The sequence below is a fragment of the Ahaetulla prasina genome, chromosome 6, assembly GCF_028640845.1.
Source record: "Ahaetulla prasina isolate Xishuangbanna chromosome 6, ASM2864084v1, whole genome shotgun sequence".
Taxonomy (NCBI): Eukaryota; Metazoa; Chordata; class Lepidosauria; order Squamata; family Colubridae; genus Ahaetulla; species Ahaetulla prasina.
The window spans coordinates 75,809,043-75,832,259 of record NC_080544.1 but is presented as its reverse complement, the minus strand read 5'-3'; the positions used below and the strand labels follow the sequence as shown (position 1 = coordinate 75,832,259).

At 39.2% G+C, this 23,217-nt stretch overlaps 1 protein-coding gene and 1 non-coding gene across 3 annotated transcripts; one reads left to right on the top strand and one right to left on the bottom strand.

Annotated features, from left to right (window-relative positions):
* Nucleotides 1-6,033: 6,033 nt before the first annotated feature.
* LOC131201571 (U4 spliceosomal RNA) lies at nt 6,034-6,153 on the top strand. The gene has a single exon (XR_009155930.1). It is a non-coding gene; the product is annotated as a U4 spliceosomal RNA (small nuclear RNA).
* Nucleotides 6,154-11,517: 5,364 nt separating this feature from the next.
* On the bottom strand, nt 11,518-22,609 carry KCNE4 (potassium voltage-gated channel subfamily E regulatory subunit 4). 2 transcript variants are annotated; one of them, XM_058189248.1, is made up of 2 exons: nt 22,543-22,609; nt 11,518-13,797 (listed from the first exon to the last, which is right to left on the bottom strand). In XM_058189248.1, exons 1-2 carry the CDS (start codon nt 22,556-22,558, stop codon nt 13,265-13,267), a joined length of 549 nt encoding a protein of 182 aa, XP_058045231.1. In that variant the 5' UTR covers nt 22,559-22,609; the 3' UTR covers nt 11,518-13,264. The 2 variants fall into 2 exon arrangements, with proteins under 2 accessions (XP_058045231.1, XP_058045230.1); XM_058189247.1 differs by lacking the exon at nt 22,543-22,609 and adding an exon at nt 14,759-16,297.
* Between the last annotated feature and the right edge of the window lie 608 nt (nt 22,610-23,217).

The window sequence follows — 23,217 nt, the reverse complement described above, 5'->3', positions numbered from 1 at the left end:
CAGTTAAGGAAACGAATAACTGATCAAACCGAACCAAATGAAACAGATCATGACCAATACCAATTTGAATCCACAGCTGACAATGACCCGGGAGGCGCAAGACTTAGCTGAGGTCCCAGAGTTCCAGCGACGCCATCAGGTTCGAGGAAGCAGCAGGAAAGTTCAAAATTAATCCAAGGCCGGATGGCCAAGAAAAAGAGTCGGCCAATAATCCGGAGCCCGTCGGCCCGGAGAAAGAGCTGGGAGGAGAAAACAGCCCCTCCGACCAGCTCAAAACACCACCCAGAACTGAACCGCGCAGGTCAGAAAGAACTAGGAGACGCCCAGGTTATTTGCGTGACTACGTCGAAAAATAACATGTAAATAAATATGTAAATAGAGGCAAAGTGTTTTCTGGGAGGGGAGGAGTGTTATGTATTCATGTTTGTACCTTTAAATATTTGAGCGGGAAATCAGCACGTTGCTGATTGGTGAAACCTCAGCAGAACTGTATAAAAGGAGAGGTTTTTCCCCCAGCCTGTTGCTGGGTTCACCCTATATTAAAGAGCTGTTGTCACTACCCTGGTCTCCAGCCTCGTTACTTCCCGAACTTAACACTATGCATTTGCCATGTGGTACTAAGCATAGTTTATGTTGTAACCACAAATATAGCACACTTCGGCTAAAGTTCTAAAATATTGTCTGAAATAATGATTTATAAAAACTATTTTCAATTATCAGAGCCAGTTGATTATCTTTCTTTGTCAAAAAGTGCATTTAGGAGGCTTTGGAGCAGGCATGTTGAGTTAGACCAGTGGTTTGCTACTGGTTTGCTGGCTGCGCATGCGCAGTTCACACCAAATGCGCGCTGCGCATGCATACACAGTACACATCAAAAGGAGGCTTGGGAAGGTAAGTAAAACAGTGGGGGGGGGAAATCAGCTGTGGCGCACGATCTTGGGAACCTTTTTAAAAACTTTTAAAAAGCATTTTTTACTACCAGTTCAGGCAAATTGGTAGTAAAAAATGCTTTAAAAAAGTTTTTTAAAAAAGGTTCCGACAATCACAGCTGTGCCATGCGATTGTCGGAACCTTTGTTTTTACTTTTTTAAAGCATTTTTTATTACCTATTTGCCCGAAGCAGTAGTAAAAAAATGCTTTAAAAAAGTAAAAAGAAAAAAGGTTCCGACGATCACATGGCACAGCTGTAATCTTGGGAACCTTTTTTTACCTTTTTTAAGCATTTTTTTTACTACCGGTTCAGGTGAATAAATAGTATAAAAATGCTTTAAAAAAGTAAAAAAAGGCTCGGATGATAACAGCTGTGCCGTGAAGTCATTCGAGCCTTTTTTTACTTTTTTAAAGCATTGTTTTACTACCTATTTGCTGGAAGCAGTAGTAAAAATGCTTAAAAAGTAGGGAAAAAAATTTCCGATGATCGTGCATCACTCAACTGATCATCGTATCTTTTTAAAAATATTTTTTTACTACCAGTTCGGTGAATCAGTAGCATTTTTTACTACTGGTTCAGGCAAACCGGCCTGAACCGGAAGCATTTAACCCTGAGTTAGACCAAAATGTTATATTATGGAAGATCCTCTGAAATCAGTCGGACAAGTGAGTTATTACTATATTAAACGCAATTAATAGAACATTATATTTTATTGCATTTCAAAACTAAGACAAATGTGAGGTCCCTATGGGTTTCTACATACTTTTTAAAATCATTCTAAGATTAATTTCTGTCTAAGAAATTATTCTGTCTGAATAGTATAGCATCTGAGGGAGGTACAATTTGTGAAAATTCAAATGTGTGCAGCAGCATGGAATTCCACAAATTCCAGGAAAATACAGTGGTTTTTTTCCAATTGAGTATCTTCCAGATGTGTGGGAACAGCAATTCCCCATTGAAGGTCTAGTACATATAATATGGAGGGCAACAGATTGGAGAAGAAAGAGTGAATAGAATATGGTTTAGAGGAGAGGTTGTTTATAACTTTTCTAATATGTTTTGAGAATAAAAAGGGGCAATTTGTTCATTGTACCAGTGATGGGTTGCTACAGTTCGCCCTGGACTGGGTGAACCGGTAGTGGCGGCGGCGGAAGGTTCCACCCACCTGCTTAGACATCTCTGTGCAGAAGCATCGCATGTGAGAGCGCATGAGCACCCACGAGCGAACTGGTAGCGGCCGAAATTGAAACCCACTACTGCATTCTATCCGTGACAACCAATGCAAAATAAGGGCGGACTGATTTACGTTTCCTCAGGTTCATTCCTATTCAAAAGAGAGTCATCTTGGTATAATAGGTAAAACATCAGGATAGAAACCAACAGAACATGAGCTCCAGTTCTGTGTTAAGTATGAAGCCCAGTCACTCTCTCTAAGCCCTAGGAAGCAGGCAGTGACAAATCATTACTAAAAACATTGCCAAGAAAACTTCAAGGAGTTGTCCCATTGGTTTCCAGGAGTCAACTCTGACTTAAATGACAAATGAAATCCCTTTTCAAAAATGTGCATATTTTCCCACAATGACCAAGAAAATATTACAGGGACAAGAGTAAATGTTCCTTTTCTCTGACTTCATTTGTGGTGGAAAACCACATTACTTATAACCTTTAAAATAGATATAATTGTACAGTATATTGTGCATTTAACTTATTTTAATGTTAAAGTGTAGAAGTAGTGGTAGAAGTAGTAGCAATATGTTTACAATGATCCATATGTTTTGGGCGTTTCCAATGGTTATATCATCTGTTGTCCAAATTTTCTGATTTCATAGTTACAATGAAGGGGAACTTGACTAATTAAATTGACTGATGTATTTGTTTGCAGATCTGTACCGTATTATTGACCAAGAAGCCACAGCCAATCAGAACTGACACAGAAATTATAGTGGCAGGCTCCAAGCTGCTTACATTCTTGTATTTAGATCAGTCCTTCTGTCTAACCATTTGGGGATGCCAAGAACTTAGAAGTAACCTTAACCAAAAGTCTTCCTACCTCATGGTTACATGGAAGACTCAACACAATCAGTAAAATGTTGCTATTTCTGCACCAATATTTCTTGCTTACCAAAATAATTCCCAGTTTTATGGAAACATCAGAACTACAAGAGGAGCCTGAATCTAGTATATTAATAGGCCCCTAGCAATAATATCATATCATTGCTGGGTAAATCAACTCAACACATAATTGCCTCTGAACCACTTGGGATTGTATCACTTCAGACTGTGGATAGATGTGGGTATTTCTCATGATTTGAGGTTCTTCTTGGCAATAGTATTCTAGCCTGATTTTCTTCCTTATTTAATTTTATTTATTTATTTATTTATTTATTTCAATTTTTATACCGCCCTTCTCCCGAAGGACTCAGGGCGGTGTAATTTTCAGTACATAGCTTCCTTTTTCTTTTTTTTCCAAATAGAGAAACATTTTAATGTATACATTCTATTTATCAGAAGCTTGCAGATTTGAAAGAGACATTTGGGTTGGCTACTATGGGAAAAGAATTCTGGATTTGAATGCAAGTATTTCATCAAATTCAAACATCTTTTCTATGTTATTTTTTTTTATTGAAAAAGTTTTAAAAAAACAAAAACATTTTCCCCCTTTTTTTCCCCCCTCCCTCCCAGAAAACCCCCTTCCCCCCTCCCTTCCCCCCCCCCCCGGCTTCCCGGGTCAATCACAAGGTATTGTTATACATAAACCAAACATAGAATAAAATTTTCCCTTCCAATCCAATTAACCTCATCCAAAGCTTTTCATCTCCCAACCCCCTCCCCATTACATAAAATAACTTCCTAATTATTCAAAGGCAATCTGATATTTCTTAATCTGATATCTGTTTTGTAGATCCATTTTTTCCATTCAATTAAATATCTTTCCTGCGTATTGTCTTTTAAAAAAGCTGAGATTTTAGCCATCTCAGCCAAATTAATGACTTTCAGTATCCATTCTTCTATTGTAGGTACCTCTTCTTTCTTCCAGTATTGTCCAATCAACAGTCTTGCTGCTGTTATTAAATTCAGAATCAGTTTAGTCTCAATCCCTGTACAATCCGTTATAATTCCCAAAAGGAAAAATTGTGGCAGGAACTTTATCTTCTTCTTCAGTACATTTTGAATAATCCACCAAATTCTTATCCAAAAGGCCTTAATTTTCTTGCAAGTCCACCAAATATGAAAATTTGTAGCCTCATCACAATCACACCTCCAACATTTCGCTTGGATATTAGGATACATACATGATAATTTTTTGGGATCTAAGTGCCATCTATAAAACATCTTATAAAAATTTTCCCTTAAATTCTGTGCTTGTGTAAACTTAACATTTCTAACCCAGATTTTCTCCCATGTTTCCAACATTATTGGTTCCTGAATATTCTGTGCCCATTTTATCATACAATCCTTTACCAAATCCTTTTCCGAATCTATTTCAAGCAACACATTATACAATCTCTTTATATGCTCCTGGGTCTGATTTCTAATTTGCTTTATTAAATTTTCCTCCCTTTGCATTATACCAATTTTTTGATCTTCTTTCCATCTAACACTTATTTGCCCATATTGAAACCAAGTATAATTCCTCCCTTCTTCATTTAATACCTGTAATGATTTTAATTGCAATCTACCTCCTTCAGCATACAAAAGTTCTTTATAAGTAATCATTTCCTGTTTCTGTTCTATATTTATATTCTCTATTGCATGTCTGGGGCTCGCCCATATAGGAATCTTGTAATCTAATTTATAAGAATATTTTTTCCAGACCCGCAAAAGAGCACTTCTCAACACATGATTCTTAAAAGCCTTATCCACTTTTTTTTCATAAAATAAATATGCATGCCATCCATATAACAAGTCATAACCTTCTATATTCAAAATTCTTTCCTCCGTTAAATTAAACCAGTCACTTATTACTGAAAGGGTTACTGCTTCATAATATAGTTTAAAATTAGGCATTTTTAAGCTACCTCTTTCCCGTGAGTCCTGTATTATTTTCATTTTAACCCTCGCCTTTTTACCCTGCCATATAAATTTATTGATCCCAATCTGCCAATCCTCCAAATTTTTATCTTTCTTAATTATTGGTATCATCTGGAACAGAAACAAAAATCTAGGTAACACATTCATTTTAATAGCCGCAATCCTTCCCAATAGCGACAACTGCAATTTTTTCCAGACACTCATATCATTCTGAACTTTTTGCCATAGCAAGTCATAATTATTCTTATAAAGTTTCTTGTTCGATGAGCTAATATAAACCCCTAAGTATTTAACCTTTTTTACCACCTCAAATCCTGTCATTTCCTCTAGTTTTTGTTTCTGTTGTATAGACATATTTTTGATTATCACTTTTGTTTTATTCTGATTTATTTTAAATCCTGATACCTTTCCATATTTATCAATTGCTTCCAACAAAAATCTACTTGAATTTATAGGATTTGTTAAAGTAACCACTACATCATCTACCTTCATTTTGATCCACTTTTTTCTGAACACCTTGCATTTTGTCTTCTAAATGCTTATTTGACTGAGAGATCTGTTGCATTTCTTCTTCCAATCCCTCAATTTTTTTACTCAATCCTTGAACAGCCATGAGAATATCTTCTCTTATTTTTGCATTAAAGTTCTCCATCATCTCTTTTTGCCTATCTTCAGAAAGTTTTAATTGTACTTTCAATATATCCTCAAGACTTGGTTCAGATCCCCTTCTTCCAGAAGGCTTTAAAGGTTTAGCTGCCATTCTGTCTTCAAAAGAATCAGGAATTTAAACTTAACAACTTTCCTTTACTCCTTTCAGTATAAGAGAACTCCGTTTGTAACAATCCACAAATAACGCTACTTTGTTGTACTAAAAAATTTCACTTTCACTTTCAGACGCCATTTTAAAAGTCAATTAATCAGAGACAAAGAGAGGTTTCAAGTTTCAAAAAGGGAGTCGGTATACTTGCCGTGTTGATTCTACTTCAAAGATCGAACGCTTGTGAAATTCCCGTCTGCTTAGAAAATCAATCAATTTAATAAGTCCTTTTGAGCAGAAATGACCCCTACTCCCCTTTGCGCAGTGGCAGTATCGTAGCCAATGAGGTTTATCTGAGGCGCGATTATTGCTAATTGAAAACTTTTCCCAATACCCCGCCTTGACGACTTGAAATCTTTTCTATGTTATTATATATAGTCTGATGTGGCAGCACTCCAAAACTTAAATTTACCTCACTATTGAGAACAGATGAAGGCTCAGTCTAAGTTTATTTGCACAATTCCTATTATATTTGAAGAAATTACTTTAACGTCCACGAAATAGCTTTGCTTCTCGTCATTGTCAATTAAATATTCAACCGTGTGTTTTGTTTTTATTTTTATTCTGGACAGATGCAAACATTTATGCCTATCTATTCTGCCATTTCCTCCTCCTCTTCCTGTTTCCAGTCAAATAAGATATGTTATAGAAGCACATTTTCATTCCGATCTTTTTTTTTGTCTTGAAAAATACTATGGATTTATCAGCTATGTTAAAGTATAATATATAAATTTTGGCTAATATCCTTTATTAAATTTCTTTTCAGGAATTGCTGAATGACATTAACTGAACTGCACCATTAGTTAGTTTCTTATTATTTTCATTGTTGCAGTATGTGGTTAATTTTCTAATCCCCAAAAATCAAAGTTAAAAGTGGTCTGTTTAATACTACTTTAAAATTCTTTTTGCCATTGTCATTCAAACAAATTAAACAGAAACGGCTTTTACATGTTTTGTTGTTTTCTTTCTTCTGGGAGGAAAAATACCATTGAAATTCTTGGATAGTCTATCAATTTCTTACACTTAAATACTGTACAAGGTAATCACAAAGTGATTACCAGCTTTTTTTCATTTGCACCTAACCACTACACAAACATGCTCTGTCAACGTCTTTTCTTCTGTATTCCTATGAGGTTGTCTTCATCTTGTCCAACCTATACCTGAGACAGGATCCAGTCTGAGTCAGTCACTGGGACCAGAGTTTTCCAAGCTTTTGGATTCATGCTGGAGCCCATCTTCAGGGAACTTCTTTCTCTCCAGAATAATTGAGACAGCTTAAGGCTATCTTTAGCTATTCTGGGTGTTATAGTCCCCCTTAAGCAACCAGTTATACTAGGTCTGCATTCTAATATATTTCAATGTCATTTTCCACACTCCTTTTGGGTAAGAATGAGGCACTGTGGATTTGAATGAGCATGTCCTTCTCTCCTGGGCTTTTTATTTTAAGCAGTAGGATAGTCTGCTTATTTCAAAAACACAAGTTTAGCAGGCTTCATGAATAGCATTATATCTGTGTGCTTTAACAACCCAACAACACTAGACAGGCATAACAGGAGCACTAAAGCATAATGAAAACTGACATGAGATTGGAAAGAAAAAAAGAGAGAGATGATTTATATAAATTCTGTCAGCTGTTTGGGCTGATTTGGGGCTTTGGACCAGACAATTGAGCAGAGATCTAGTGAGGAGAGACCAGTGGTGGAATTCATTTTTTCTTTACTACCAGTTCCGTGGGCGTGGCTTGGTAGGCATGGTATGGTGTGGCTTGGTGGGTGTGGCTTGGTGGGTATGGCAGGGGAAGGATACTGCAAAATCCCCATTCCCTCCCCACTCCTGGGGGAAGGATATTGCAAAATCTCCATTCCCACCCGACTCTGGGACCAGCCAGAGGTGGTATTTGCTGGTTCTCTGAACTACTCAAAATTTCCGCTACCGGTTCTCCAGAACTGTCATAACCTGCTGAATAGTACCTGGGCGATACTTTCCCACTCTCTCTACTTTTTCCCTCAAGCCAGGATTGGAGAAGTAGCAGGTGAAAGTTAAAGGCAAGTTGTTACAGATGACTAAACTTTTAGGTTTGACTCTCTGACAGGGCTGTCAAACTCCCGGCCCATAGGCCAGGTGCATCATATGCTGGCCATACCCATGCCCAGTTTAGCAAAGGGGAAAAAAGTCCCCATACATCACGTGACGCCACCATGATGGCATGATGTTGCTCAATGAGAATAATCCCAAAGTTACATAAATTCTGTGGATAGCAGAACTTCACTGGCTAATGATTTTGAGAGGTTGAGAGAAGACATTCATTCTGACATGAATAAGAAGAATATTGGCATCTGGCTGCAAGCCAGAACAAATACAGTTGTGTTGGTAATGGAAATAGCAAATTGTATGCAAGAAAAAGATGCCTACCTTTGCTTTAAAGCAGGAAGCAAGCAATATATGAGTAAGGCCACAGCTCAGCCTCTAGAATTTATGGAGGATCTCAGGATGCTGTGTTGAGATCTTGTGGCATCACAATAAGAACACTTCTATATTTTTAGTTGGTTTTAAGGTAGAGATTAAGATGTTGCCCTAACTGAAAATATCCTAGATGTTGTTTTCCACTCATAAAAATCAGAAACAAGCTGACTTTTTGTCGATAAAATTTGTTTTTTTTGTAGATGAATATTGATGACAAGCCTGGAAATTTATGCAGCCCAGACATGGTATATTGCCTATTTCTGCCTTAGGGTGGTTCTGCATTCAAAGAAAATGCTACTTCCTACTTTAAAATATCACAGTTGAAGCATCTGGGTGACCAGCCTAAGACTTTCTTGAAGTGGGGGATTTTTCTAGGGTCATTTAAGCAACTATCAGCCCCACAGCACATGGCAGTTTAATTTTAATTAAATGTAAGGTGAATCTTATACCATTAACTCACATTAGTTTATGTAAATTTGGAATCTTTTACATTGTTTTCTGTTCAGTCATTTATCCATTAGTGAAACATAACAGAGAACTCTGAAAACCTTGCTATTAAACTACTACACGATTAACTCTATTCACCTTCCTCTTTCTCTTGAGGTATAACCTATGGCATTTTATTGATTTCTAGTGCATCTGCAACAACAGACATTCATGAATAGCTTGAAAAATGCTGTTGACGTGTCTTGCAGGAAGAGAGGTCTGAGACCATGAACACTGCTGCCTACGTTTCCTATAGCAACCATGGAGCATTATTTTAAACAAAGTTAAATATGCAAATTGGTTTCCTGGGAAAATGAACGCAGGCATCTCTTTGCTACCAAACAGTAGGTTTTAACTTACAGTCGCTGTTCATCTTGCTATGATTGTTTTGTAAGAGATGTCTTCCCCATTAGTTTTTATGTTCGCATATTCTCTGTGTGATTTTGTATGCATAAAATATACCTACAATTAAAAACAAAAATCATTTTATATTATCATTTCATCTAAAGTATGTTCATTATTAAACAAAATTTTAAGATGTAGCAAGCAAATGATCAAACATTGGTGTAATCAGAGGAGCCTAATAACGATCTTTGTTGATATTATCATATTTTCGTCATCAGCTATTCATAGTTGGATAAAGCAATGCGTGCTTTGTATTAAATGCAATTATCCTAAGAACCTAATAAGAATCCAAGAATGCTGAAGTCTCATAACTATTTTTCTATTCCTTAATTATGTTAAAAGTTATTCACTCTATGGACTGTCCATTCCTATTTATGAAGAACAGAAACTGTTAGAAATCACTGCTCTTTAGACAACACAGTGGCACGTCACATTTTTTTCCTGCTGATTTCCCTCATCCCACTTTCTGCCTCTCCTTGTCCAGGTTTTCAGCATCTGCATTATTGCCACCTTCCCCCACTGCTGGAAGATTTCCAAATTGGGGGTTAACCAGTCATATCTTCTCTCTCATCCTGAAAGTCTGCAGATGCCTGGCTGCCGGCTGCCTGCTTGTCATCTTTGAGCAAAAGACATTTAATAAGCACACCAGACTCACCGGCTGTTATAGTTTGCTTTAAGAAAGGGCTGGCCTTTTCAGGCTGTAGTCTCACATTATCTTGGCCTTCCAAGGTTATCTGAGCCACTCTTGCCTCCATTTCAAAAGTAAGAGCCCTTCTTCACCATCATTGCATCAATCTGCGGGGCTTCAAAAGCAGTTTGAAGTTGATTCCTGAGTGTTTTGTCTTCTGCTAACCTCACAGCACTGAGAACAAAGAGCCAAAATTGCTGTCAAGACCTTGGCTGCTGCAAGACAGTAATCTTCTCACTGACCTGTCTCTGTGAAAAAGTGGCTGAAGTAAATGCCTTTTGTCTTACCCATATCCATTTACTTATTTCATACAATGTGCAACGTCTGGCCATTTGCAGGAAAAAGATCCCAAGGATTTCTATGAGAGGAAACTGCAAACGGGTCAAACTAACTTTCCCCTGAGAGGCCTGAAAACCAGAAGAAGGAGGGAGGAAGGGTTGCAAGTGAGAGACACATTCCCCATGAATTCCCCAGAGACAGTATTTCAGAGACAGACAGAGGACTTTACTGCAGTTTCAAATTTATGGCCGCCAGTTGGCTTGGTTTTTGAACTAGGGGATCACAGAGGTTCAAAGCTGCTTTCAAACTGGTAAGAGTCTTTCCGTGGAAGGTTTCTAAGGTCCTGCCCTCTAGGTAGACCCATGTGTAGAACTTTCTATCCAAATTGCACTATTGCCTTCTAATTGCCGGCTTTCCTGTCAAGTCTTTGCCACAGCCAAAAAACTGAATCAAAGGTATTTTAGCAAGTGCACTGACTCAGTCTTTACCAAAAGTCACATGTTTTCAATTTAAATTTTTTTCTGCTTAAAGCACCTTACCCCAGTCTAGCCCTTCAACTGTATTGCACTGGAAGTATCCATCCTATGTAGATTTAAGACGAGTTATAATCCAAAACATAGAGCTCCAGGCAGGGAAACCTGATTTACATACTGTATCATGCCCTCTACAAATGAGTTGAGAAGAATAACCACTTGTTTCTCCTCCTTCATATGCAAGAATCCTTGTTTATTTTAAGAATTTACCACTTGATCACAAGGCCCAAAATCAGCCTATTATATTGTCTTTAATAACAGGTTGATGTGCAAGAAATAGCGGGGAAAGGCAATTGCAACTAATTATTAGGAGATAGGGTTACTCCCATAGAATTTTCTTAATTTTTTTTTAAAAAAAATCAAATCCATTGTGCTAGAAAATTGCAGAAAAGGCCATTGGGAATGATGGCAATGCTCATGAAAAACTAACAAAATACATTGAACCACTTCACATTTATAGCATATCATGACTTCAAAAAATCTAAATGATCTTGAGATGGCAGCAAAGGATTAAAGTCATATGTACTCTCTGTTGTCACTTAGTGTTTATTTGGCTTTCTGCAACCTAATAGGTAGGCCTACCATTTACTGCTGATCACAATGGCCAAAGCAAACAAATGTTTTAGACACACAAACTATGTTTTGAACAGCATGCTTGCCATAGACTTAAAGAACAAAGTAGTCTGAAATGTTCCTGGATGAATGACATGTGTTAGAAAAATCACAGCTGATATTCCCAGTGAAAATGAATCTAATCCTATTTGCTGAAGGTAAAAAAGAAGAAAGTAGTAGTTTTGGCCACAGAAACCTTAGTCACTGAATAATCATTCCATAAAAATAACAAAACTTTATCATATTTTTATTTAAATAAAATGAGGGTTAATGAAAAAATATTTAAATACAGTTCAAATATATACAGTGTGGTATCAAAGTATATACACAATTGACTTTTGAGTCAAGTTAAAAAGAATAGAGAGCCACCAATACATTTGTTTCATTATAAATGAAGAAAAAGCAATGGAAAAAATATATCAACTCATTTATTATTTTGAATTGTACAATTTCAGAATTCAAGTGATTCCAGGCAAAATGCCAAACATAGTTTGGCATCTAAGAATATTGAAAACAGTCCTTCTTGTAATATAGAAACCCCAAGACTGTTCTCATAAGATGATCAGCAAAGATAATAGCAATACATCTATTGCATTTAATGAGATTTATAGCCACTCATCAATGAACAAACAAGCAGACAAGGTTCCTTTAACATAATGATCTTGTTGACATCAGACAGACAAAATGACAATATTTTTTGATCAATGAGGTTGTTTAGCTCTGTTGAAACTGAAGTTAGAATTAGAACGAATGCCTTAAAATAGAAGTGAAAAGTAGGACTTTTGCCTCATTTGTGCCTATTCCCTTTCTGTTTTCACAGACTGTATCCCATAGCAATACATATCTTTCTGCATTATTTAACTTGGAAAACTCAGAGTTTTGGCAGTGTTTCTGTTCTCATACTTATAAGCCCAATGTTGATGCCCAATGCAATGCATGATGGAAGAAATGAATTTTGGGATCATTTTTACATGTATAACTTTTTAAAGCCCAAGTAATGTTTTAACTAATGTGTTTGTAAAATACTGTAACAAATGATCATTAAAAAATTCCTGAGCTATGGTTTGAATACTTTCTAAAATGAATATTTTATTTAAATCAGAAATCCAGAACCAGAATCTCACCATGTTTGTGATTAATGTTTTATACCCATTATGGATTAATGAAGAGCTTCAATGATGACAACTACAGACCAAGAACATCTGAGTGGTCATACCGGGCCTACTTTTGGTACAGTTATATCTTCATTGGGCATTATAGCCCCTGGTCTTTTTGTGATTCATGACTCATTCAGAACGAACAGGATGTTGAGCTGATTAACAGAACTAAATTATCAGTTTTGTACAATGCTTACTGATCTAGAAATTGACATTAATATTGGATTTACTTCCACATCCATTCTATTTGGAATAAACAAGTAACAAATAAAAAAGAAGTGGTAATTGTTGTTTGTTGCTGTATACTTGGAGTCACAAGTGCTGTTGTTTCATGCCATGTCATTGTTACGCCCCCTTCCCAGTTGCTGCTCAGATATCTATATAAACTTACTTCTTCTACACAATTATTCGTATCTGAAAGCTAGGAATTCATTCAAGTGGACTGCCACTTAGACACTGAGTGAACAAAGATTGGTTTTTGCTCTGTATTATTGCTGTTTAGTCATTCTGAGACTAGGAATGTCTCATTGAGACGTTTAATAAGGTAAAATATTTGTGGCATTAGTTATCAAATGACTGGTAATTCATAAAATAGTCACATACATATCACCACTACTTTCACATTTGTACATTCAGAAATAAGCTGAAGGAAAGCCAGGATATTTCCTTCAGAGAGGAAAAAAAATCCTCCTCTGTTTTTAGTAACCAAACCATTCTGTTATACATTATATTTGGGCTTATTACTTTTCTTTCCATCTTCCAACAATATAATGACTGATCCTGAAGATGGATGGATCAATGCCAGAAGCAAAACTGATTATAATTTTTCAAAAGATGTTGAGTCTTCGGAGCCTGGAAATGCTAGGAATGTTGATGGATGCTTTCTGAAGAGCCTTCACTACTGTCCTTGAGGAGGGTTGCTTCCGTAAATTCTCCTGGTTCATCAACAGGCATTTCTTCTTCAATAGTGAGGTGGACATCTGGCAAGGAAGATTCACTGTTTCCCTCCATGGAACACAAGGTGCAGGAAAAAGCTGGTACCATGCTGTCTTGTAGCATACTGATCATCATTGGGAACTGGACAGACCTCAGTCCTGAGACTGCTGGCAGAGGCTTTACAGCTTGTCCCCATTTCCTCTGCTCATCTTTATAAAGCAGCAGCAAGTTAGATTTCTTTTCTTTCCTCTTGGAGTTCATATAGCCTAGCATGATTCCCATTAAAAAGATTCCGTAGAAGGTCATGACAATCAGGATATAAAAGTATTCATTGCCACTACCTCCATTCTTCTCAGACAGGGAAGCAACAGAGCCAGAATTTTCAACAGCTGGCAGGAACTGTGTTGTGTTAGGATGATCCATTGCAAACATCAAAGCTTTTGGAAGAAGACTGGATCCTGTAGAAAGGAAGAGATTAAGGCATGAATATCAAACAATGATGATAGGAAATTAATCCTAATGCATATGTGAACTTATAGTTATTTGTTGGGCAATTGAGATAGACCAATAGTTTAGTCAAGACAAAACAGTTTGATTGTCTAAGAACATTTGATAAGACTTTGTGGGAATTAGCTTCATAATAAATTGTTTCATACATCACTGAAGCTTATTCTTCCTTTATGTAGCCTAGTGTTATCCACTTGGAGAACTTTCAAAATCACAAGTCTTTACCACCAGCTGCCTGATCTTCTAAAGCTAAAGACAGCATAAATTGACCCAGGAATATTTACGTGTAAAGATCAAAGTGATAATGATCCCACTATAACTTATTATAAAGCAAATAATCAGTTTTATGAAAATACGTACAGTACAGTACCTGACAGACCTACTAGTAGATTGAAAAAATGTTGTTTAATTTTGTTCCCAAAACAATACTTTCACTATCCCCTGAATGAGCAGGTAATAGGCTTGAATTTGGTATTCTTCAATTCAAGTCCAAAACTTTATACTAAACTGATTCTCCTTTTTCTTCTTGCCATCCTACTCAGTCTTCCCCACAAAATATATTAAGACAAGTTGATAATGTGGTTTACACAGCCTAAGCGCTAATGTAGATTATTATGATTTTTGGACCGTTTAGTTCAAAACTACAGAATTTTGCAAACTAAAATTTCCATTCAAGCAGTATTTCTAGTTATATCCAAATATTTCCTTACATCAGAGTTCCTTACAAAGAGAGTACGTGGCAATGAATGACTGAAAAAAACACTTCTAAAATTCAAGAAGGAGAGACAGAGTTGGTTTACAACCAAACCAATTATTATAATGAAGCTTCGCATAGCTTACCACTCTGGAACAATGGGAAAGCATTATTATATTCAGTGCCTTAGACTAATAAAAAAATGTTCAACTACTTACGTGAGCCTGCAAATAATGCCGTGCTTCCCAAAGCCCTAAAGAAACAGTACATCTGCCGGATTCCAGAAGCTCTGAAACTTTCTCTGGCTGCTGCCAGAATTAATAGACTTGCCTGGATGAAATGTTATGCCACGTGACCCAGAGTATATAATAGTTTCATACTAGAGTCAGCCCACAAACTGAAATGGTCTCACAGTTTTAACTGGTTAAATTCCTGACACCTCTGTAAAATGAAGAACAGTGGGATGGCTGAGTCATTCTTTCCTAAACAAAGACCAGTGCTAGAAAGTTTGGACACAAAACTTGGTTCAAGCGCAGACACTTTATGGATGAATTATGTGACTTGAGCTAAACACTGCTTTGTATGCACAGGGATGAGTTCTGCCAAAAGCAGTGAATTGTCATCAGCAGAAAATCCCTTTCATGGTGATGTGTAAGCACTGCTTCCTTCCTGGTACTCTTGCAGATGGCCTTTATAATTTACGGAAAAGTTTGACTGCATTTAAATTAAAGCTATCAAATCTTAAATTTAATTCATCCCTTTAAACAAAGGGCTGGGATTAAACAAAAAGGCCCGCCAAGACTTGCAGAGTTAAAGTTAGAATGCTTCAGTTTACAATACTACCATGGACAGGTTGCTGGGTAGATTGAATGCCACCACGTGTTTACTGGACCCGTGCCCCTCCTGGCTGGTGCTGGCCACTCAGGAGGTGACACGAGGCTGGCTCCAGGCGATTACGAGCGCTTCCTTGTTGGAGGGAGTCTTTCCGGCCGCCTTGAAAGAGGCAGTGGTGAGGCCCCTCCTCAAGAAGCCTTCCCTGGACCCGGCTGTTTTAGGTAATTATCGTCCGGTCTCCAACCTTCGCTTCGTGGCGAAGGTTGTAGAGAGTATGGTGGCATATCAGTTTCCCCTGCACCTGGAGGAAACTGTCTATCTAGACCCGTTCCAGTCTGGCTTCCGGCCCGGTTACAGCACTGAGACGGCTTTGGTCGCGTTGGTGGATGATCTCTGGAGGGCCAGGAATAGGGGTTGTTCCTCTGCCCTGGTCCTATTAGACCTCTCAGCGGCTTTTGATACCATCGACCATGGTATCCTGCTGCGCTGGTTGGAGGGATTGGGAGTGAGAGGCACCGTTTATCGGTGGTTCTCCTCCTATCTCTCCGACCGGTCGCAGACGGTGTTGACGGGGGGGCAGAGGTCGACCCCACGGCGCCTCACTTGTGGGGTGCCGCAGGGGTCGATTCTCTCGCCCCTTCTGTTCAACATCTATATGAAGCCGCTGGGTGAGATCATCAGTGGCTTCGGTGTGAGGTACCAGCTGTACGCTGATGACACCCAGCTGTACTTTTCCACACCGGGCCACCCCAATGAAGCTATCGAAGTGCTGTCCCGGTGTTTGGAAGCCGTACGGGTCTGGATGGGGAGAAACAGGCTCAAGCTCAATCCCTCCAAGACGGAGTGGCTGTGGATGCCGGCATCCCGGTACAGTCAGCTGAGTCCACGGCTGACTGTTGGGAGCGAGTCACTGGCCCCGATGGAGAGGGTGCGCAACTTGGGCGTTCTCCTGGATGGACGGCTGTCTTTGAAGACCACCTGACGGCCGTCTCCAGGAGAGCTTTCCACCAGGTTCGCCTGGTGCGCCAGTTGCGCCTTTCTAGACCGGGATGCCTTGTGCACAGTCACTCACGCCTCGTGACGCCTCGCCTGGATTACTGCAATGCTCTACATGGGGCTCCCTTGAGGGGCATCCGGAGGCTTCAGTTAGTCCAGAATGCGGCTGCGCGGGTGATAGAGGGAGCCCCTCGTGGCTCCCGTGTGACACCTATCCTGCGCAGACTGCACTGGCTACCTGTGGCCTTCCGGGTGCGCTTCAAGGTTTTGGTGACAATCTTTAAAGCGCTCCATGGCATAGGGCCGGGTTACTTACGGGACCGCCTGCTGCTACCGAGTACCTCTCACCGACCCGTCTGCTCTCACAGAGAGGGACTCCTCAGGGTGCCGTCGGCTAGGCAGTGCCGTCTGGCGACACCCAGGGGAAGGGCCTTCTCTGTGGGGGCTCCCACCCTCTGGAACGAACTCCCTCCAGGACTTCGTCAACTTCCGGACCTCCGAACCTTTCGTCGCGAGCTCAAAACACACCTATTTATTTGCGCGGGGCTGGGTTAGTTTTTAAATTTATTGGTTTTAATGGGGTTCTTAGTATTTATGGATGAATTATGTGACTTGAGCTAAACACTGCTTTGTATGCACAGGGATGAGTTCTGCCAAAAGCAGTGAATTGTCATCAGCAGAAAATCCCTTTCATGGTGATGTGTAAGCACTGCTTCCTTCCTGGTACTCTTGCAGATGGCCTTTATAATTTACGGAAAAGTTTGACTGCATTTAAATTAAAGCTATCAAATCTTAAATTTAATTCATCCCTTTAAACAAAGGGCTGGGATTAAACAAAAAGGCCCGCCAAGACTTGCAGAGTTAAAGTTAGAATGCTTCAGTTTACAATACTACCATGGACAGGTTGCTGGGTAGATTGAATGCCACCACGTGTTTACTGGACCCGTGCCCCTCCTGGCTGGTGCTGGCCACTCAGGAGGTGACACGAGGCTGGCTCCAGGCGATTACGAGCGCTTCCTTGTTGGAGGGAGTCTTTCCGGCCGCCTTGAAAGAGGCAGTGGTGAGGCCCCTCCTCAAGAAGCCTTCCTGACCCGCTGTTTTAGGTAATTATCGTCCGGTCTCCAACCCGCCGTGGCGAAGGTTGTAGAGAGTATGGTGGCATATCAGTTTCCCCTGCACCTGGAGGAAACTGTCTATCTAGACCAGTTCCAGTCTGGCTTCCGGCCCGGTTACAGCACTGAGACGGCTTTGGTCGCGTTGGTGGATGATCTCTGGAGGGCCAGGGATAGGGGTTGTTCCTCTGCCCTGGTCCTATTAGACCTCTCAGCGGCTTTTGATACCATCGACCATGGTATCCTGCTGCGCTGGTTGGAGGGATTGGGAGTGAGAGGCACCGTTTATCGGTGGTTCTCCTCCTATCTCTCCGACCGGTCGCAGACGGTGTTGACGGGGGGGCAGAGGTCGACCCTGCGGCGCCTCACTTGTGGGGTGCCGCAGGGGTCGATTCTCTCGCCCCTTCTGTTCAACATCTATATGAAGCCGCTGGGTGAGATCATCAGTGGCTTCGGTGTGAGGTACCAGCTGTACGCTGATGACACCCAGCTGTACTTTTCCACACCGGGCCACCCCAATGAAGCTATCGAAGTGCTGTCCCGGTGTTTGGAAGCCGTACGGGTCTGGATGGGGAGAAACAGGCTCAAGCTCAATCCTCCAAGACAGAGTGGCTGTGGATGCCGGCATCCCGGTACAGTCAGCTGAGTCCACGGCTGACTGTTGGGAGCAGTCACTGGCCCCGATGGAGAGGTGCGCAACTTGGGCGTTCTCCTGGATGAACGGCTGTCTTTGAAGACCACCTGACGGCCGTCTCCAGGAGAGCTTTCCACCAGGTTCGCCTGGTGCGCCAGTTGCGCCTTTCTAGACCGGGATGCCTTGTGCACAGTCACTCACGCCTCGTGACGCCTCGCCTGGATTACTGCAATGCTCTACATGGGGCTCCCCTTGAGGGGCATCCGGAGGCTTCAGTTAGTCCAGAATGCGGCTGCGCGGGTGATAGAGGGAGCCCCTCGTGGCTCCCGTGTAACACCTATCCTGCGCAGACTGCACTGGCTACCTGTGGCCTTCCGGGTGCACTTCAAGGTTTTGGTGACAATCTTTAAAGCGCTCCATGGCATAGGGCCGGGTTACTTACGGGACCGCCTGCTGCTACCGAGTACCTCTCACCGACCCGTCTGCTCTCACAGAGAGGGACTCCTCAGGGTGCCGTCGGCTAGGCAGTGCCGTCTGGCGACACCCAGGGGAAGGGCCTTCTCTGTGGGGGCTCCCACCCTCTGGAACGAACTCCCTCCAGGACTTCGTCAACTTCCGGACCTCCGAACCTTTCGTCGCGAGCTCAAAACACACCTATTTATTTGCGCGGGGCTGGGTTAGTTTTTAAATTTATTGGTTTTAATGGGGTTCTTAGTATTTATATTGTTTTTATCAATCTGGCTATTGAATAAGTTTTTTATGTCTGATTTTAAATTGTATTTATATGTTTGTTTTTAATTGCCTGTGAACCGCCCTGAGTCCCTAGGGAGATAGGGCGGTATATAAATCTGAAAAATAAAATAAATAATAAATAAATAAAATAAAAATGAAACATTTGATGTTATGGGATTTGCTGGTCTAGTAAAAGTGTATTATAAAGCAGCATAAAATGGTTTGGAGTTGCACCCTGGACTACATTCCACCCAACTGTGGTTGTAAAAGGGAATTGTCTAAGGTGGTTGTGAAAATAATCATCAGCATCTTTTATTAGACAAAATACAGGTGATGTTGCCATGGGAACCAAATAATCAGCAGATCCTTTCAATAACCAACATACATTTGTACAGAAAAATGTATCGCAAGCATATGAAGCAGTGGACAGGAGAAAATAGATCATGGTTTGTAAATTTCTGAGTTATTTGCAAAAGATGAACCAAAAACTTTGATTTTTCAGATGTTTAATGCTATAAAGGATGATGTACTTCCCACAGTTCCATTTTGTTTCTGAAATGAAGAATTTAGGAAGGAAGGGCTGCTATCTAGCATAGTTTTTGCATTTTCTTACACATTCAAGCTAAGCTAAGCCAAGATTTCAGTCTTTCTCCTCTGCCTGGAAAAGCTGGCTTATCAGGAAAGCCAGCTTTCCTGCCTAAGAGGGAGCAGACTTGGCATTCACAAGCAAAGATGGAACTCTGACAAGGCTATGTTGCAGAAAGTCAGCTTGTTCAGGAAAAGTGAGGAAAATGCCACATTTTGGCTTAGATACATAAAATATTAGAATGTAAGCTCCTAATGAATATTTCAACTTCTGATGATTACTTTTGATGTACACAAAGCTGATTTATTCATAAAACTCTCTCCCCAAATTTTTTGTATACATGTTAAGTTCAGTAGCACTTTGAATACAGAACTGGATTACTTTAACACAGTTCTAAGCAGGCTTGAGGCAAGTGATTAGGAGTGTGGCTGATACCCCTAAATTAGTAAAAAGCCTTTAACAAGTATGCACAAATTTATTTATTTATTTACTTATTGAATAGCATTTCTGTAAAATACCATTGGCTTCATACAGGCGGTCAATGGTTAAAACTATATAAAATCCATACAAGTATAAAATCTATTCCTCCAAAATGCAATCCTGGCATCACAGCATGTTTTACATTCTTGAACAATTGATTATCTAACTATGTGCCACATCAGTAATATTAAAGGGCGGGAGTTAAATGAGGAAATAATAGTTTTCAAACCACTTGTACTTTCAGTAGCCACCTTCAAGAAGGATATAAAACTCAAGTCTTTTGTGGTTTTTTGTTTGTTTTTAAATAAATCAACCAGGAAAACATGTTCTAAATGTTATCATCCTGGAATAACATTCAACTCAAAATGAATTCTTAAATGGAAGAATTTTTCTGTCAATCCTACATTCCAAAGCAATTACATTGCTTAAGAATTTCTATGTCAGTTAAACTATATTATTCAGGGAAATTCAGGAATTTGTGATTTAAAAAAATAATGAAAAAATATAATTTTTCACTTTGAATTTCACAGACTTGGGTTATTGAAAATTTAGATAATCCGTAACTTATTTCTGTTACTTATTGGTTTGTTAATAAATATATATGATTCACTATTCCTTTTATCTTTGTTGAAATATGTGTGGGCGTTGTTTTTATCATAAAGTCCCCATTATTAAATACATTGATTTTTTTTATTATTTTGAAGTCCTAACTTCACAATTTATCTGAATCAGATGGTAAATGGTTAACTAATTTAGATAATATCCCTAAAGAAAATGTAATATGAAATGGAATTTGGCATTTCTGGATAACCAAGATTTGAATTCTTGGCTAGTAGGAAGGTGGGTAGGGAGGATAAGGATAAGATAGGGGGGGAAATCCTGGACTGAAGATTGCTTATACAAACTGTAAAATGTTTACACCCTATTTGGATGGAATTTAGAATATAAGGAAGCACAGATTTAAAATCTGGCATACCCTCACCCCTTATGGCAAAGTGGGTGATGAAACTTGTGGTTATAGCTTCAGTCTTAGTTGCTGTTCTTGGCAGTAATCCAAATTATCTTGCCCTGGAATAATTACCACACAATAGCCATATTTACAATACTCTCTTATGTGTCTTAAATACTTAAATAAAGTTTTATTGAATTAATCCAAATTTCTGAATATATCCCCTCACACTGAATCCTAAACTAATCTCACTTTCTGGATTTGTACCAGAGATGGGATTCAAATCCTGGCGCTACCGGTTTGCTATCGGTAGCACACAGATGTGTGTGCTTGCTTTGTGAGCATGCAGCACTTCTGCGCATGCGCAGAGCATTTTTGATAACGTCTGGGCAGGTGGGCAGAGCTTCCCACCACCACCGCTACCGGTTCACCCGAACCAGGGCAAACAGGTAAAAACCCACCCCTGATTTGTACAACACAATTTGCTGTAAGGATGTTTGGTAGATTGTCAATGGATTTGCCAATGAATGTGAACTGAACATGCAGACTTGTGACATGGACACATTTGTCAACTAGTTAGAAGCCCACTTTAAATATCAGTATTCTAAAAGAAGTCATTTTTTTCATTGGTATTTAAAAAAAGTCTAAATAAGATCAGCAAGCAGCACTTGGTTCTTCCTCATCAAATAAGGAATAGGAGGAAAAAGAACTGAAGCAGCAGTTGAAAAGCTCTGGGAAGGAAGCCAACAGAGCAAGCAGAAAACTCCCTCAAGAGTTGAAAAGGCCCATTCTACTTATAGAATAGTATTTGTACAAAAGTTCACTCTTTATGGGGAAATGAAAATTCACCAATTTTTTCAATTTATACGACATATTGACCATAGTAACTAATTTTAAGACTGTCCCTTCAGAATGGCCTGCATTATCTTCAATTCTCTACTGATACTACAATATAATAACAGTGAATTTTTAAGAACTACAGGAAGAATACTGCTTATTGGGATAAAAATGTAAGAAAAAAGGGACGCACCCCATTTTAAACAAAAATATACCAAAAACAAGCCTCCAAAGGAAACTGAATCATGAATCATTTCAAAAGAATGAGGAAGACCAAATAGAAAGTAGTACAATTGAAAAAGACTTTCTGAAGTCAAGGATTTGAGTAAGTTAAACATACTACATGTTACAAAAGGAAGGAAGGAAGGAAGGAAGGAAGGAAGGAAGGAAGGAAGGAAGGAAGGAAGGAAGGAAGGAAGGAAGGAAGGAAGGAAGGAAGGAGAAAAGATTAGAAATTTTAGGCAATTTTAGAAAATTGATTAAAATAGTCTAAGCGTCTAAAATAAATATTAGAATGAAGATTATAAATAAAGATTTAATCAACAAGAAAAAGTGATATCATATACAAGACCTCTCAAATACTCTTTCCCATGCAAGCATTACATTAATCTGAATTAAGTGCAATAGCCCGATGTTCTGGCAATGCACATGAACTCAAAAAACTGAGTCAGTCAACAATCATTTCAGAAGAAATATTGCAAAGATAGTTTTGCAATACTTCTGGAATTGAAGGACAGGTGATTTCCCACTGGTAGGATCTGTGATCTCATCCTGGCTTTCAGAATTTCCATCCTCACAGAGGTCAAGGTACCATGATGCCTTGCTATCATTACTTGTCTCACCAGTTTCCCTGAGCATCTGTGTTCCATCGTGATTGAGAAGATTGTCACATTGTGGACAATTCACTGGCTTCCGGTGTCTCAGAGTACAATCCTCATGGAAACTAAGGATCTCCCAAATTCCTGACTGATATTTGAAGAAATATTTTAATACCTATTAGAGAATAAGCAGTTTTTTTTCTCCTCAGTCCATCCGGTACACTTGTAAAATTATTGTGAAATATAGTTTCCATGAAAAGAAACAGGAAACAGAAAGTAAGACTGAAATACTAAGAAATGAATTGTCTTTAGAAATAATTTAGATTATATTACTGTAATTTTAAGACATTTTCTCTTTAGACTTTAAACTTCAGGAATTTGTCCAGCCAGTCTCCAAGAATTGGACATGATTGAATGTAAGAAAAAAAAGTTCTGAAAAGCTTCCATAATATTTTTTCACTGAACAGACTAATTATGCAATTGTATTTTTGCATATATTATTTTAATAGTCCCAAATAATGTCTTAAAAACAGATTAGGTTTTTAAGATTAGATTTAAAATATAATGATGACATTTCCAGACTAAATACCTAGTATGGAAGCTACTCAAGAAACTATCTAGATCACGGGTGTAAAATTTGTGGTGTCATGTTGCTGTCACGTGACATTTCTTGACTTTTTTTCCTTCATGGAGCTGGGG